This window comes from Antrostomus carolinensis, unplaced genomic scaffold (genome assembly GCF_000700745.2).
Source record: "Antrostomus carolinensis isolate BGI_N321 unplaced genomic scaffold, ASM70074v2 scaffold25724, whole genome shotgun sequence".
Lineage (NCBI taxonomy): Eukaryota > Metazoa > Chordata > Aves > Caprimulgiformes > Caprimulgidae > Antrostomus > Antrostomus carolinensis.
Genome location: NW_010313198.1, coordinates 8184 through 26911, shown reverse-complemented (window position 1 = coordinate 26911; position 18728 = coordinate 8184). Strand labels below are relative to the sequence as shown.

The window sequence follows — 18728 nt, the reverse complement described above, 5'->3', positions numbered from 1 at the left end:
TTATTGTGTTTTTTTTCCCCCCCCCCCCCCCTTTTTTTTTTTTTTTGGAAGGAGAACAATTACAAATGCAGTCAGGTATATTTACCCTAAGTGCTTATACAAAACAAACACAAACTAGTCCTCCATCTCTTTGAAGAAGTGATTAATATTAAATGAATCCATCCCCTCGTTATACCTACACAGATTGTCTAAACTCCACTGGGCACAGAATCCAACCTGGCGTTTCAAATAGTCTGGGCTATCTGTCCATTTCTCTAGCAAGATCAGTTGGTCACTAATGCAGGATTGGGAAACTGTTATTTTATTTTCACCTGCAATTTAAGAGCAAAAAAGAATAATTACTATAAACTAGGGATAAGTTTAGTAAAAAATAGTAACAGTCTACAAATGCAGTGAACCCCCCCACGCGCCTTTAAACCTCAGCATTATAAACAGCATGAAATTATTTCCCCAAGCAGATGTGGAATTAACTTAATGCTCAGATATGCCACTTCTCAGCACGGAGCTGCATCATCAAGAGATTATTAGATCATGGCTGTTCTCCATCTCTCATACAGTTTTATTTCTTTTCAAGTAACAAAGGTCTCGTGTCATAAGATTTTATGTAGCAACTTCTAAGCTGAGAAGGACTGAGTTTCAGCAAATTTCTGATGGTTCTGTGGGCAGGGGTGTCATTAAAGCAATACTATTCTTTTCCTGCCTGCAAACACACTATCATACCTGTTCTCCATCTCTTAATACAGATTTATTTCAATGACAACGGCCTCATTAAGTCCTTCTGCAGCAATTTCTAACTGGGAAGGACTGCACTGAGTTTCAGCAAATATCTCAAGGGTTTTGAGGGGTAGAGGGGTGTCATTAAAGGAAAGAAAGATTTCTTCTTGCTTGTAAGTGGACAAACATTTCTCTTCTACATTTGTGTTCCCACCAATGGAGTCTGTCTCACGCTCCCAAGTGTGATCAGGTGAAGCCAAGTGATAATCATGCAGTAGAAGCCCCAGTATGACTGTTAAGAGCATTATCAGGCTAGTACTCACTTGTTTGTGCAAACTTCTCCAGTGCTATTAGAGCAAAAAGCATCACTGTTGGATGGGACTGGAAGTTCTAAACAGGGGCAGTAAGAAAAGTTATTTAATAAACACCCAGCACAGATGGACAGGAAAAGCTGCTAGTCTGGCAGAGAATGCTTTAGGTTGAAACAGACCTCCAAAGCTCATCCTGCTGCTGAGAGCTGGTTTGAATAGATCAGGCCATTCAGTGCCTTGTGACTTCTAATCATCTCGAAGGATGGAGATCCCACAGACTCGATGGAATCTCAACTTTCTCTATCAAACACTACCAGTATTTACCAAACATGACCCTAACTTTTCACAATAACAATAATAATAATAAAAAAATTGCATTACAATTGCTGTATATGGATACATACAAAAAGATTGAAGACACTTACCAAGCTGTGAAGTAAGTATTCCAATATGCCTGGGCTGAGTAAGCCTATACTTGCAGGACCTACAAGAACATTAAAAATTAAATCCATCCACGGAAACTACCACATACTCATCATCACACCGAACTTCTAAAACACAAGGCAACAAATTGAAGAACATTAAGAACTACACTGCAAAGCAGAACTATAAAATAGAACAATTAGCATTGTTCCCAGGCAAGTATTTGCTACACATTTAATAATTACGCAGTCACTGCCCAAATACAAACATATTCAGTTTCCCTGCTGTAAGCGGGTACAGACTTCTAGCCACTCTTCTGAGATTTTGAAGTAAGACTCCACCAGCCTCTGCTTAGCATCTGCATGCTCATTACTTTTCAAAAGACACTGGCTCCTTTTTACTTCCAGAATCAAAGTATAAAGACCAGTTCCATTTATCAGTAGCCCAAAATAAGTAAAACTGAGCATCTAATACAGCTTACTTGAGAGTTAACTACACAATTTGCAGCAGCAACATGGTAAGGAGCCAATTAAAAAAAGCCCTGAATTACTGTCTGCTTAATCAAGAGAGATACAAGGGAATCAAACCCTGGCATCTATGAACTCTAACAAATTGCAAAGGGTTCCAACAGAGCATTAATTGATTTCCTGCCTGAGCTGATACAATGAGATTCATTCCATAACCACCAAGACAAAAGTAGATACAGGAGCTCATTTGGACTTAGTAAGGTAGAAGTATTATAGTACAAAAATACTTCCTGCCCTTGATTCTTTACTTTTTTTTGACAGAAATACTGAATTTTTTTTCTAATAACCATTAGGTGATACTGGACAATCTTTCCTCCCTTTCATTTCCACTTTCAGAAAAGGAGCAAAAAAACCAGACAGAAAACCAACCATCGGCAGGAAGGAAACTTAATCATCAGATTCCAGCACAGTACTAGAAACAACAGGGAATAAAAAGTTCTATAAGAAAAGTCACCTGAAAATAGAATCCCAGCAATATTCTTAAGTAACACAGAAGAGAGAATCTTTTCAGCTAACTACAATAGAACAATACATGTTTCGCAGAAAGCGCATCTTTCTGTTTTGTTTCTATACAGCCTTCAAGACTGTATAGATTTGATACTCCTGCCTACTGGCTTGTCCTGGTTTTCAGCTGGGACAGAGATGGGTTTCTTTTCAGCAGCTGGAACAGCGCTGGGGTTTGGGTTCAGCTGGGATTTGTGAGGAGAGAAACGCTGAGAACATCCCCATGTTGCATTTGTGTCCCTGGCACTGAAGGACTTTGTGTTTGTCCGTCTGCAAGCGCCAGATCTCAGGGGTGAGGAATATTGACATGGATCAGCTCCATGGGCATTGGGCTCTGCCAAGGGGCTGTTCCATCTCCTGTCCCCCATGGGCAGGAGATCCATGAGGGGCTCTTCCTCTCTTGCTCGCTTTGGCTCGGGCTCTGGCTCTCCTGGGATTGCGGTTTCAGGTCGGGATTGTGGCTCCTCCGGGATCGTGATCTGGGAACGGGCCGGGCTCGGTCAGTGGGTGGTGAGCAGTTGTACTATGTGCTAAAGAACTACGTGTTCTCAGTAATTCACACACAGCCAGAGCAGGGCTACAGAAAAGACTGATGACCAGTGCTAAGGCAATAAACCAAAAACACTGATCCACAAACAGCCACTAATCACACATCAGAGGATCTAATAGATTTAAGTATCTGGGACTGTGAATGGCTCATTCAGACCCAAGCTAGTGACTGTTCAACATTTTAATCAAGCAGTAGACTGTCACTCCTGTCACACAAGGCCTCCCCTCAATGCAGAACATGATTGAGTTCTAAGAAAACATTTCTGAGGTAGTCTGCATCGTGGGTGCTGAAGCAGAGGGTGCTTCAGTGAGCCAAACCCAAGCTTTCAGAAGAATCCCATGGCTTTACCTGCTAACTTTTCCGCTAAGCAGCCCAGTACTGCAGTTGTATTGCGGTGTTTGGCAGGGTGACAAGCATCCTGGCAAGCAGCAGCTCCACTTAAGTTTAATATTTCAGTTAACTTTTGTAATGCATCCTGAAAAAGAAAAATCAGAAATCTCTTCAACATTCTGGACAGGTAGAGTTGCCCCCTAACTCAATCCAGTACGACAATATTACTAAAGTCAGCATCATATTCCAGACAGCATGGCTATCTTTTCAGATAAGAAGAAAATAAAGAACAGATGGGAAAAGAAGTTCCAACATACCCAAGATTTGTAACTTTAAAATTACCACCAGACTGCTGGTCATTGTTATGACCAACAACTCAGGACATCTTTGAATGTACACAAGTAGCAACAGGAACTTGAATTGCAGACAAAGGCAAGCACCACCAATCAGCATATATGGCACTGCTGCCATCTAATCAGTATCCAGTGTCCTAAAACTCACACCCTTTCCAAAAGAAAAGGGCTATTTTAGACTTCAGAATTCAGGACTAAAGAGACATGCCCCAGAACAAGAGCCCACAACACCATCCCAAATTTAGGATGCTGTCAGCTTTACAGGACATCATAAATGGTATTCTTGAGAGCAGAAATGGCTTTCTGTAGTCACACTAATTTAGTAAGTAACCACTGAGGGTAATAAATCTAAAATGCCATGCTTTGACTTGCTTCATTCAGGCAGTATGATATTTATAAAATTCAAGATAGATCTAGAGCATTATCTCAATTTTCAGAGTCGTTAGGGGTTAATCTAGAGCCAGAAGAAGTTATCCCACAGGGAGAACGCCACTCCACAAGGTTCTAAATCCCCCTCAACTTTCCAGACTTCATGAAAGTTTCAGCTGATTCACATTGAAACTGCATAATTCCAGGCTAGGATCTAATTAAAACAGAACTCCTCATATTGAAATCATCAGCAGGCCACTTAGAGAGAAAAAATGAGTACTGCTCAAGCTAAATACATGTTTTTTTGAATTCTGCTCTGAGCCATGCACCAATGTTTACTGTGCTAGAGTCAGATTTGTACAGAGATAACACTGAAAAGTAGTTATGTTCCCAAAATAAAAGCCACAAAAACAGAACTGATGAACAGAACTGATGCTAAGTGGAAAAAAGAGAGAAAGAAGAAAGGATGACTGAGCCACAGACTTGGGATGGAAAAGCGTCACTAAAATTAGACTCTTGACATACTCTGATACTGCTTTTAGCCATTACTAGAACTGTCAGAGATTGACTACTTTTGAGTTAAATAAAGACTTTATAAACAATTTACTGCCATTTTAACTTTATGGACTTTATAGCCTACAGTAACAGAAAATTAAATACAGCCTGCTGCTGTTCTCCAGCTGTCACAGAAGTGGGGCAATGACTTAAAACCCTTCAGACCAGAAACTTAAACTCATCCTGAATAGAAAGAAAATGAACAGCAGCAAACACTTTACTAGGCTGCATGTGACCAGCAGATCCCACAACTGCAGCTCTTTGTGCTGTAAAGAGATTGCACAGGCAAAAAAAACCCTCTGTGTACCCCAGAAACAGGCATCTTATTCCTTCTGTCTTGTTAAGGTCAACTATGTCATAGCTAACTCCTTAAAATTAAAGTACCTAAATAAAAGTCATACACTTTTGAAAAACAAATCATTTGATTGCCAAGTACACTGTATAGTTGAACAAAAAAAAAAAACCCAAAACAAACCAAACAGAATTACTCTTCATATGGTGCATTCACTGTGGTCTCCACTTCCCGATTTCTTCTTCGAAGCAGGCAAAATTTCTAGTTAATGTGTTGTCTTCAAAAATTATTTTGCAGTCTATGTGACAGTCTAGACAACATTTAACTCGTTCAAAAGTCTCAGATGACTTTAATCAACAGTCAAGAGAAAAAAAAAAACCAAACTTATTTTGGGTAGTTAGAGAGCTTGACTAGCTCCCCAGCCACTCATGCATTTATGTAAGACAAAAAGCTACCTGCTTTTTACATCCTTTAACAATGCAAATTGAAAACTAAACTTGGCAGCATAAGAAGTAGCTTAATAAATGAAAGCTGCAATGATGTCATCATCCATTTCTGATGAAATGAGGTAACAACAAGTATTTGAAGACAGACAAGTTCTCTGTACAATCATCACGTTCAAAGGGGTTCAACAATGGTTAGTATCTTGGAACACTTGAGGGTCTCACTAGAACACCTGTACCAAAACAGTATCAACATCTTGGGTCATCTTTCCATCCAAAAACCAGATTAGTAGTCAGTAAAAACCAAAAAAGTATTCAAATTTGCCAAAACTATCTAGATATTTCATAGTTTAAATGTGTCATTTGTTTAACTCAACACACCCACTTATGCTGCATTCCTTACGTGCAGGGCAGGAACAAATTCAACAGTGACTTGTAAATGCACAGCTTTCAGAACCTGAGGACTCGTATGGCTTTTGCAGCATCCATACATCCTCACTGCAAGGCATGTGTGTACCACAGGGCAGGAGAAGACAGCAAGAAAAGCAGCTAGAGACCAAAGGCCTCTTGTTCTTCCCCATGGACCAGATTTCCCTCACCCCCATAGAGCTTCTAGCATTAAGTAGAAATTAGATACCAAGTCACCACAAAATTACTCAAAGATACAAGTTACACCCATTTTCTGAACAGCTAACAGAGTCTTGCACCACTGGTGAAACCCACCCACAAGCTATCATGGGTGTGGCAACCACAAATAACTGAAATTCAGCCACGGATAAACACATAGGCTTTCAACTCACTTTTGTTGGCAGTGGACATTCATCAAGTAGTAGCGTTATAACAGCTGGTCCCAAAGGATCTTCTAATGGAATAACTCTAATTAAAGATTGGACAACTTCCAACCAGCCTTCATCTGTCAACCACAAAACAAAAGTAACGCTCAAAATTAACACTGCAATTCTGAAGTGTTCAAAATACATACAGAAATGTAAATTGAAAAATCCTCAAAATTACCCAGTGGCTTTACAGACACTTGGGGAAAAAAAAAAAAACCCAAATAAATAAAAGCCAAAAACTAAAACAGTTTACTTTTTACATCAATGTCTTAGTTTGCAGTAGTTTAAAAGTTTAAATTCAAGAAAGGGGGAAAAAAAAAAGTTTACAGCAGCTTGGGTAATAGTGAACACCTTTATTGTTGGGAGAGCAGTCTTGCCCAGGCCAAAGCATCCTTTAGTTCCCACTAGTATTAGGAAGGAACACTCATGACCAGTATGGACAAGCACTTTGTTCCAGTGTGATATTCAGTGTCCAGTGTCAACTCTTTAAGTGTTAAATGCTGCATCCACAATGTCACTGAAGAAATATTGCTTCTAGCCAGAATCAGACACTCTTCTTGAGTTCCCTCAGGCAACACAGACCTCAGAGGAACTGCATTAGTTTGACCCATGCCTGGTGGTCTAAAGAAAACTTGCTTTCATAAGGAATGAAAGTGAAAATAATTTCACTTTTAATTAGCTGACAAGGGCTTCAACCTGCAAGCAAACAACAATTCACATCTAAGATGTTAAACTAACAATAAAGTAACCAGATTTGCATTGACAAGAAACTAATTCCCTTAGAAGTGAAAATGAAGACACACTCTGTATCTTCATACAAGTGAGTGAGGCTGAAGAGACTTTGTGTTCCCTTCAACAAGGACACGTGAATACAAGTAACACATTGGGGTTTGAGTTTTGTTGGCACATTCCCCTGAAAAACGTTTTCCTGAATTGCTGAAATATCTAATCAGCAATTTATTTTTATATAGAAATACATTTTTTAAGACCAGTACCAACTCTAAGAGAGAAAAAAATTCACCTAAATGAGAAATTTGGTGGAGGTCTTGAGCTGGGAGAATTTATCTTACTGTAACAAAGACCAAAAAAAAAAAAAAAGCCCTTGTACAAACACAGCTCAGGTGGCAGGAGTACTTAGGGACAGGGTTGGAACAACTACATCAATAATGTCCTCCACTAAGGAGGACTGACCTAAGGACAGCAAAAGCCAAGACAAAAAGTATATACTATTTGCCATCACAGGAGCACATGGGTTTAAACCACATCTACATACATGTATGGGTTGTTTCTGCCTTACTGCAGACAGACATTCTTCGTGGCTTACGGTTTAATGCCATTACAATGAGCTTGTGGCCATTCGTTGGCTGCTCCTGGAGAGTCCATGGAGGAAGTTTAAGGGAGATCAAAAAACCACAATGAGCTCAGTGAAACTTCTGAAGGTCAGAAGTGTGTTTTGGATCCCACATCCCTGGAGCTATATCAGGTCATAAAGCACACTGCTAGCATGTAGTTTGGAGAAGAAAAAATAGAAAAAACAAAAACAAAAAAACAAGGAATTTTTTTTGCTTTGGAGTCACAAGCAAAATGCCCACCACAGTGCCTTGATACCTGTTTCTGCCATTTCATGCAACGTGATCATTGAATAAGGAGGCTCCTGGTCACTGAAAGAGATATTACACAGGTCAACATTCACGCACAATCATCAGCATAATACACCAAATAAAATGATAATACACAGACAAAAAATTAACCCAGTAAATATTTAACAAAAGGAAGTTACACAGGCTGCAGACTGCCAATGCCATCTTCAGATTCTGAAACACTGATGGGATTTGAGCCTTTTTCTGGCTCAAAGTCAACATCTGCACATCTCCAATAGCTGATAAATGAAATGGTGAGCCATATCTGCATGTCTAAAAGCTAAACAAAATGCTCAGGTGTAATACTATTCATCAGCAGGGTTCCTCAGAGTACGCAACAAGAGACTCTATGTCAAAGGTCATGAACCAAACCAGGAGCAGTGCACAAGGGATGTTGCTTAAACATTACTTTTCCCCCCCCTGAAATTCTCTGCTGAATATATAATTATATAAAAACCCCACAACACTGAAAGGAAAGCCACATAACAGCATCATAGACTTCAAACTCGTTAACAAGAGATGTAAGAAACAATAAAGGCAGTTTTAACAGAAAATATTAAACCCAATCTCCTTTCCAACATGAAAATCATAAAAAAAAAAATAATTTCAATGAGATCAGTTCCTCAGTCTGGTTTGCTGGAGCATGGACAAGAAGCTACGGCCAGGGCTGTTTATCTGAGCAGGCATTGCCATGGAAAGCACCTAAAGTAAGGTCTCCAAATCCTATTCAGTAAGCACCTCCAGGTGCTTATCCAGCAGCACATCCCAAGTGCTTTATTCAGTGCTACTCAGGCACTGTGAACTATCCCCCAGGCTTAGAATATGTTCCACATGCACTTTCTAGCCCACAGCTCTGAAGTTAAATTGGAAATGCAAAATACAGATTAATTTTAGAAAATTTCAACACAAATTAATAATGCAGATAACAAAACTACTTACTTTGGAGGATTAATTACAAAAGAAAAGAAAAATCTCAGTTTTGACTAAAAATATACAATACTTTTCTTACCAAAAAATTAACACACTCTTAAATATTTCCACAAGAAAATGCTAAAGTGAAGTTTAACCCATTTTTAATTGCCACAACATTTGAAACAAATAGTATTTTTTTATTCCTCCAAGCATCTCTTTGTCTTTCCTCTGGAAACTAATCACCCCAACAGGAAAAAGCAGTGCAATGCTGCAAGCAGAATTACCTCAAGAGAAAGGATGCAAAGACCCAAAGATAGATGAAAAACAACCCCCAAAAATGTAAGTACAAGTAAAGGCTATGATTAAAAAAGGATGACATTTTTATCAGCAAGATTTCTGATTCTGTCATGTGTAGCATTTGTTAGCAGTACTGGCACTAAGCAAAGGAGAATCCTGTTCCACTGATTAACCACTTAATTTCCAAACATCCCCTCCAGCACACACCTTCCTCAACTGGAAACAAAACAGTCATTTTGCTAATTTCTTAATTTACAAAGCAGCACTTCATATAAACTCCAAAAATTAGTACTCATCTTTCAGAGATTAGGAAATTGAGCTTAACTCCTTTCCTTCTAGGAAGGAGGTACCGCGAGACATGAGAGGAAAAAGCAGTTGTCAGAAATGTTTTAGGTCTGAACTTTGAGATTTGATAAAATAAAACAAAACACCCAGAAAACCACCCAAACAAATAGCAAACAGGGAAAGCAATTGTTCAGTTCAGATCACAGTGTAACAACTTAATTTACAATTTATCTCAGTCTCCCCATGTATGAACTTTCAGTACAGAATTTGGAAAAAAGTGTCAGAAAAAGGGGTTTGCCTTCCGTTCTTCAGCCTGCAACCTTCTGCTTTTTAAGGCTGTACTATCACTCCAAAGCCATATTTCCAACCAGCTGCTATGTACGTATTTTCATTTTAGTTTGATTTTATTCTTGCACATTTTTTGACATGAAAAGAGATTTATCAGCTTCCCTAACATTTCCTTCAGTTGTGGTGTTTTCAAAACTGAAAAATCAGGCTCTAGGAGGAACAGGTGATAATGGAACATACTGCTACAGTCTCTCACTTACACCGAGAGCCAAGATTTCCAGACGTGGACGTTTTGGTTTATTTTCCCACCCCAAGTGATATTCCTATTAATCTAAACAGGGCTATCATTAGCTTCAAGTCTAGGAGAAAGACTCCTTACATTTTTTGCAGACATATTTAGATAGCTTACCTTGTGAATAGACCCCCCGTTATTCATAACCATAGGCCTTTGTCTTATCTGCAACAACTTCTAATCTGTAGCTGTGTTATAAGACCAGCTGTGTCTTGTCAACTGCCTTAATATGAAACAAGGGAAACCAGTATACCAGTACAGCCCTCTTTTGGGCTCTCCAGAACAAGACAGACATCGCTACAAGGGAACGTGTCTAGCAGAGGGCTTCTGAAATGGTTGAGGGCTGGAGCACACAACATACAAACAGAAGCCAAGAGAAACAGGTTTGTTCATTAAGAAACACATCAGGGATGTGGTGGAACATGGGAAATTCCAACTTTAAAAAAAATATTTACTTATTTAAACCATAGGGGTGGCCAAATACTGGACCAGGGACCCAAAGAGGTAGAGAATCTCTGTATTCTGAAGATGTTCAGCACTTGACTGGATAAGACCCTGAACCACCTGCTCCCACTAGACCTGGGTTTTAAGTAGGAGGCTGGAGTGGATGAACACCCAGAGGTCCCTTACAACCCATATGATTATGTGAGTCTAAGGAAGTATTTCACTGGAGTCTGTACAAAATAAATACAGTAGCTTCAGGAATTTGTCAGAAACAAGACTCCAGGATCAGAAACAACTGTTCTGTTCCCTCAGTAGCATAGGAAAGCGCTTACAAGATTACAAAACTGATTGCAAGACCCACAGGAACAGGATCAACTACGCACAAAAGTGTCGTGAAACAGCTTACGGAGCTAAACTTAGGGGAAAGGGGAAGGCATGAGAGATTAGGGAGAGACTTTAAAACCTGTTAAAAAAACAAACAAACAAAAAAACCCAAAAACCAAGGTTAAGATTTAAATGTTCAGGAAAAAAGCATGTCCTGGTATTTCCACTTAAAGCATTTCGTAGTAGGAAGGGAAACTCCTCCTCTGCAGGCACATTCCAGAGTAACGATGTAGGTATGTGAATTAAGGCTCACTTATCCTGAGCCCCATCCACCTTAAACTCAAACCCCAGCTGTGATGCTACAATAGCATTTTTCCTTCTGATTTGGCCTTTCCAATTCCTAGCCTACGCCTAACCAAAAAGGTGATGAGCTAGCTTAACCCATCATTTTGAAGGTCCTTTTAAAGCTTTGTAGAAAGCAATGCAAAACAAAACAAAACAAATAAGGATGATTCCATAAATGTTCTCCACACCCTTAATGGATGCTTTGAGCATGCAAGGAATGCGATACTGGGATCATGAGTTTGACAGTCACAACATGCAGTCTTTAAAAAGTAGTCAGACTTATAACTGGAAAGAAAACCTCAGTCTGTTTATACAAGCTAACAAAGATCAAAGCTCTCCATTTTCCTTAACCATTTCCAAAGAAGTAAATACAGCCTGAAAACAGAAAACTTGCACCAACAACCAATTTTTAGGACAGAAGTTCCCAAACTCTGGAGTGTTCATTGCTTCCTACGCTGTGTGTCTATACCAGGTAAGAAATCCTGAGCACACTCCTCATCCCACCTCAGTCTAGGCCCATACAGGAACTGTGAGAAAGCTCCTCAGCTCCTGGAAGAGTCTGTACCTGGGCACTCAGGAGCTACTTCTATTACCTAGGAAAGGTGCTCCTCTCCTAAGCCTCCAGATGGAAACACGTGGCTGCTTCAGGGAGGGTCAGGTGTAGATCGGTGAGAGGATGGAGTCACAGTTTGAGAGAAGACAAGAACATTTTCATTCATGTTGAATTATTCCTTGAGGAGGTACTTACTTATCTACTAACGTCCGAATTACAGCCAGTGTGTCAAGTACTAGCCCATCCACATTCTGTTTTTTCCTTCTTGGTTCATGAGGCCCTCGACCCCTCCTGGGTGGACGGACAGGGTCCCTTAGGTGGCTTCTTGCTTCAGGTACATGCACTCTACTGTTCTCTGTTTGCCGACTCTGAGATTCCACATTGTCTTCTGCTCCGCTGTCATCGCGGCAAACACATGAGTTTCCCATATTGCTAGCCCCCAAGGCACCCAGTAAGTGGGGAATATGGTGCTCTAGAGTCAACAGTAAACCTTGAAAAAGGCTTCTGCTAGCATAGAACACAACCAAAGCAACTACAATCATCTAGAAAGTTTTAAGAGTAATGTTTGTGTGATCCTGAATTGTGAGGTTTTTGCATTGTAAGCGTTGCTACCAGCTGGAATGAATGGGAAGTTGGAGACTTGGTTCCGATAGAATCAGTTATAATACACATGGGTCATCCAGAAGGAGGTCTGAAAAAGCAAACCCAAAACAAAAGTCAGTGTTACTACTTCTAATGAATAACAGAAGCATTCCTATTTTATAGTAAACAGGATCAGTCTTGGTGGATAAAGCACCTAGGAAACATGAAGTTTGCAGGTGACGTCTGTTGTGGGGAAGGGGAAAAGAAGGAAGAGTAGGAGAAAGTTCACTGCGTAAGTAGCTTCCATCCACACACTATTCCTTTCTACACTACCTATTATTTCCCACTTCTTCCATGGTTTTTGGATACAGAGAAACAAATTTTTCCTTAAATCCAGCACACTGCTACTTTGTAAGTGGTGTTATAAAGGGTAAATAATAAATTAACCTGTTAGAGACACACTGCTCAAGCTACGCAAGTAAAGGCTGCACATTTAAGATTCTCATTTCACATCAGGAATATTCAGTATTGTTTCCAGACAGACCAAAAACTAGTCTTACAGTTGTGGCTTATCTCAACAAACAATAGATGTAATCCACCTGTGCATAAACACGTCTTTTTGGAACATGCCTACAGCAACTGGATTCTCACCCAAGAAGCACCAAGTACTGACCCTGAAATAAAGGGGAATTACAGACACCATTTTAACACCTACAAATCTAACTGGGATTTGGAAAGGGGCGTTTTCTGTGCAGGTTGTATGCTTGTTCAGATCTAGCGTCAATCCAATCTTCCCTTTTTGGGAACAAGGATTAATTCAGTTATTCTTTTGTTCTTGATTCAAATGGTTTGGGTCAAATACAGACCCAGTAGCCACTGAGATTGTACGGTAGTCCCTCCGAATCATTCAATTGAGAATGCCAGCAAGAGCAAGACGATTTAAAACCCCGTTTCATTACGAGTTACTTTTCAAGCTACATTTCTATAGAACATTATATAAAGTCTCAGCTAAAATAAAACTCTACAAAAAGGCATAATTCCACTACTTCTGCACTTCAAGCATGCCAGAATAAATAAGGAACTTAAGGCTAAACACATTAACCTTTTAGGAATCAAGTTTAACATTTAAGCTAGAAATTACAGTGAATATGCTGTAGCAGGTTATTACTATTCTACAATTATTAAATAATCTATTTAAACAGCAGACATGTAGCACTATAAAATTCAAAGAAAGTCAAAGACAGTTGCCACCTTGCAAATCCAGAAGGCTTCCTACCATCAGGGCCAAATGGCACCCATGCAATTGCTGGTGGCCATTTGGGACAAGCTCATAACAACATTATTTGGGAAGCCAGGCACTGGTCATATGAGCAAGTCTCTGGATGTACAGCTGTCACTGGAAAAGCACTGCAAACAACCTCTCACAGACTCTTCTGTAGTTTGAAGTGTGTTATCTTCTTTTAGCTCAGTGAGAAGTTCAGTATTAAGAAATTAACTGAAGGCTAAACTAGGAAAAAAAAAAAAACCCCAAACCACTCAAGGGATATTAATTGTAAAAAAAATAAAATAAAATAATAAAAATCAAAATTTTAACTTCTGGTTCAATAAATTCCTAAACCACAGATCATTAAAAGGCTTTCAGCATCACAACATACTTGCCTTACTCTCTAAGCAGTTTGACCACAATTAGAGGTCAAAATTCTCCCTGGGCTCAGGAGTCCTTCCATCTCAGCCAATACAGCCGTCATCTTCTCAGTCAGCAAGTAAAAAGTAGATGCAAGGGTGCCAATACAGATTGCACAGATCTCAGAGTTGTGTAAGATCACAACTGGCTCAAATGACTTTAAAGGGTTGTGGGGGGAGGCTTGTTTAATTTTGGGTTTGTTTGTCTTAAAGAAGAGCTAGTTATATTAAATGCACAACGTGTCTTCCTAAAGAAAAAAATGCAAGTATTTATGAATCCAGATCACTTCAGGGCATTTTAGGAACATAATACTAAAATGTAAAACTGTTACAGATTTAGAATTGGAATTGAGTTAAGCTGTTCTGTAACTTAGGAAAATGTTAACATAGCGAATCTATCTTGTCATCAAAACGAGTATAGAAAAGCCGTATTTTAGGGATTAGCAGCGAGTAAGAACCGACCTAAGGCAACAAAAATAGACGTAAGTCAAGATTAAAACTGATTATTGAAACCTAGGTTTTCTGGTTGACAACTTAAAGCATGATTAAAAACAAGTGATTTATGATCAACTTACCCTTAAGTATGTTTGGTTCAGGAACAGGTGGGCTTGCTCACGAAGCACTGTAACAGAAGTGGACTGTACTTCTTCAGGGCACAGACACAGTTGTATCCAGAAGAGCAGCACTCTGTAAGCCTTTATCGTGGGCAGTGAGTCATTACAGTTGACTCTGCTTTCACTTTTTAGGAACCACGCTGAACAGTCCCTGAAGACAGAGAGAAAAAAAGAGCAAACAATCCACTTGGAAATTGCCTGTTAAATTTCTCCAAGGTATTCCACCTCATCCCTACGCCCACCATGACATCAAGCGTTATTTTCAGCCACATTCAACCTTTATGGGGGAAGTTCTCTCAAGGCTTCAAAACCCAGTTTGCCACCTACTAGCTTTAGGACTAGACACAGCAACAGAAAACCCAATCTGTTCCTACAACCTTGGTATTCCAGACACCACAGCACCAAGAGCAGAGCAGTGACCAACTCCTTCCCTCAAATTACTGCTTACAAGAAGAAGGGAAGCAATATCATCTGCTCCCAACCACCCTCAAGTAGAGCAGGGACAGCAGAAAATAAAAGCAAGTACACTATAAAAGTTGATTAGATAAAGGGAAAAGAGAACTGACAGGATAAACTCCTCTTATTTAGTAAAGAGTAGAGTTTGACAGCATTCACTTGGCTGTTGCTTAACGTCATGTACAAGGAGTTCATTGTCAAGCCTCAAATAAAGTGAAAGACTAAATAATTAGGAACATAAGGTAGAAGAAGAGATTGCTACAGATCTGCCTCACAAAGCAGCTTGTCTGGACAGAGTATGAATGCACGAAAAAAGGTTCTGAAGTGCAAAGGGAAAGCTTTTTAAGAAAAGCTTTTTAACAAAGTGATGAGCTAGATTGCATTTGAGCTGGCATGTTTTTTAAAAGATAGCTCTACAACATTATAATGAACTGCAACTTCAGCATTAGGCTGCTGGTGGACATCCCAACTCCCTCACTCTCACTGCTGAAGTAGAGAAGGATGGAGACATCAAACTTCAGGTCAGCTGCAGGCTGGGACAGGGAAATACGGTACAGGAAGAAGATGCAAGCGATGAGAGTGCTCAATTCTGCTTCTGTCTAAACGTGGAGACCTCAGTGACACAATCAACACGCAAAACCACAAGCATTTTGCACATCATGAAAGATAAAATTTATTATTGTTTCAACAAGAGGTAACAATCTCTGCATACAAAGATGGAAAGAAGTTTTAACTTCAAGCCTAATTTTCACAAATCCCTGCGCTCACCAAAACCTGGTCAAAAAAAAAAAAAAAAGTTTTTTTAATTCCACAAATACTTGGTCTACTTGTAAATGTGTGAATAAAAGAGAAAGGGGGTTTTAAAAGGCTATCTAAAAGAAGAAGAAAATTCAGGGAGCAAAACAAGAATATCTCAACAGCAGTATCAAGATCAGCCTCCTGTCCTAGCTGGCAGCAGACACTTAAAGCCAGGAATAAAAGCAAGCATACAGTGAAAAATGGGCTCTTTCCTGGTGCACCCACATGAGAGTCAAGAGCTCAGTCTCCTGAGACAAAGACTGCATGTTTGTTTTGCTGTTGAAACACAGTTAAGGAAGAGACTAATCTTTCATCATCATTTTTTCCCAGTACTGGCACAGCTGAGAGTCTCTGCAACTGCCTTTAAAATTTAGCAGTCTTCTATTATGATGTTGTGACCAATTGTTAACCAAAGCGTACTAGTTTTCTTAAAAACTATGCTATATTGAAGAATTTCCTGTGGTTTGTGACTTCTACTTTTCATGTTTTAATATCACATCAAAACACTCTCACTCAAATATGTTATGAGCTAACAGTTAAGATACCCCAAAGCACCAGCACAAGAGTAAGAACAAGTTTCCCGGCAAAGCCTCTGGAACAAAAACCTACGGCCTCCTGTCAGGGCTACAATGACATCGTGCAAACACCGTTTTCTTAAACAGTTACTGCAAGTCAAAGTAGAACTGAAAGTCTTCAGATGAAGCAACTGAGCGTGCAAATACCAGCAAGAGCTAAGGCTGAAACCAGGACACTAGGGGACAGAAAGAGAACAGGTTCACCAGGTTAAAAGCTGTGACTGCTTTCCCTGGGATGAGCTCGACTTTGTGTCATTCAAACACACTGCAGCTCCAGGAAGCCCCATCCCATGGGTTTTGCACTTGCCCAAGGAATATTCTTTGGCAAATTGAGAAAGCGATGACTATGAAGGCTGTTCACAACAGCAGCCAGATTTATAAAAGTGATAATGCTTTTATTTTATTTTGACGTGGTATTTTAATAAAAGCCTGACCCCAAATTTTTAAGTGCAAGAAATAGTAAAGGCAGAGCCAGTCACAGAATCATAGAATGTTGTGAGCTGGGAGGGACCCACAAGGATCATCCAGTCCAACTCCTGTCCCTGCACAGGACAATCCCAACATTCACACCATGTCCCTGAGGGCCTTGGCCAAATGCTGCTGGAATCTTGTCAGGCTTGGTGCCATGAGCACCTCCCTGGGGAGCCTGTTCCAGTGCTCCACCACCCTCTGCCTCAAGAACCTTTTCCTCATGGCCAACCTCATCCTCCCCTGTCACATCTTCCTGCCATTTCCTATTGGTCACCAGTACCTGCTTTTCAACAGATAGGGTCATCCTACTTCTGACCATCAGATGCTACTTTGTGATGCAGGACAATGAAGTTGCCAAACATGATCAAAATGTAAGTTTTTATTCTACAAGAAGCACCTGGTATCGATACCTCTCACCCTGAACCGATACTGCACGGACAGCAGAGCGTGTCAGTGTCCAATGCCTCATTTACACGAGGCAGCACACGCAGGACACCCACCCTGGCACGTTTTCCCCTAAACAAAGCACCAGGCTCAAATGCCATTTGAGCTGGTCACCTCCCCAGCACAGGAGAAAAGCAGCTGCGGGGACACGGCCAGATCCCTGCCAGCAGCAGCTTTCCGTGCACCTGCACACCTCCACCGGCCATGGGGACCATCCCCACCACAGCAAAGTGGCTGCTCTCCTGGAAGGCTCAAGCACACGCGTGGGTGCACGAAGGAGTCGCAAGCTGCACCAACTGACCAACCTGCCACAGCTGGAAGTCCAAGTGGGAAAGATGAAATCATCAGCCATTGAAAAGAATGCTCTTAGAGTGGATTTGCACCTGCCTGGCAGCTCAGCCTACCCAAGAGAGGCCTCCTCTTGATCATCCAAAGAGGACACCAATGGAGAAGTCAGCTCAGAGTGGCATTAGGCTCATTTTCTCTGCAATAAGCAGCCCAAGAGTCAGTGATTCGTCCCCTCAAATATTCGGTTACAGCCAACCTTAATACTTCCTCATGATGGAAAATGCCTCTCCTTTCCATGAAACAGAGCACATTGCCAAGCAAACAAGAAAACCCTCAAATACTTAAATGAGTAGAGAGGGTTTCAGCTATTAGAATCACTTCTCCAGCTTCTGCCACAGTTACAAGAGCAAGACCAGCGATTTCTCATCAAGAGCAGAGTAACACAGGAGCTCTGTCAGCAAACCACACAGCAGAGTTGACAGCTTCTCAAATGCAAAACTGTGAGAGTTTTGGGCAGCAGTTTCCTATTAAGGAGATAAAATAATTAGAAATATTTCCTCAGCATTTCTTTCCCAAATAAATGATGCTCCTAAAAAGGAAAAGATGGAAATATTTGTGATGCCAGTCAGATGAAAAGTTCAAACTACCATGAGAAGGAAACACAGCTATGAACTGCTGCAAGACAATCAACTTCGATATATGAATAAGAGGGGGAAGAGGCCTATTTGCAGCTACCAGCTTCTATAACGTGCAGATACCAGCTTTGAAATAATCAGGGTAGGTGATAAACCCCAAGAATTTCCAGTAAATTAAATACAATTATAATGTGAAATTGAGACTTTCTCAGGAAATCACATTGAGATGTGAGGTCAACTTCTCAACTGTTAAGACTTGTGCAACTAAAGAGAAAGAGCTGTTTAGCGTCCAGCTTGGCTACGATGCAGCGCACGCAAGAAGCGGACCACAGGCTTCAGGAGGAGTGAGTAAATGCCATGCCGGTTCTTCTGCACATAGTAACCAAACATCATATTGTGTAATCTGAAGCAAACCCCTGATTCAATTCTGTTTTCATTAAAAATATCTCAGAGGGTTAAGACTAGTGTCAAAACTCAATGGGAAGCAGCATTTACCGGCATGCAGTGTGTCAGCATCCGCAGGACAAAGCCATTGCCACAGTCATTTGCTTTCTTGCTGGATGGAGTAAGAGCTCTCTAAACCGAAAGCAGACTG

General features: G+C 40.4%; 1 protein-coding gene across 1 annotated transcript in view; it reads right to left on the bottom strand.

The window, feature by feature from the left end:
- Nucleotides 1–12129, bottom strand: part of RSPRY1 (ring finger and SPRY domain containing 1) — a 24212-nt gene extending 12083 nt beyond the window's left edge. Inside the window, exons 1-7 of the mRNA XM_010167284.2 lie at nucleotides 11783–12129; nucleotides 7816–7868; nucleotides 6172–6284; nucleotides 3378–3504; nucleotides 1451–1509; nucleotides 1038–1104; nucleotides 180–311 (exon numbers count right to left, since the gene is read on the bottom strand). Of these exons, the coding sequence (XP_010165586.1) occupies nucleotides 180–311; nucleotides 1038–1104; nucleotides 1451–1509; nucleotides 3378–3504; nucleotides 6172–6284; nucleotides 7816–7868; nucleotides 11783–12129 (898 nt within the window). The remainder of the gene's footprint in view (nucleotides 1–179; nucleotides 312–1037; nucleotides 1105–1450; nucleotides 1510–3377; nucleotides 3505–6171; nucleotides 6285–7815; nucleotides 7869–11782) is intronic.
- Between the last annotated feature and the right edge of the window lie 6599 nt (nucleotides 12130–18728).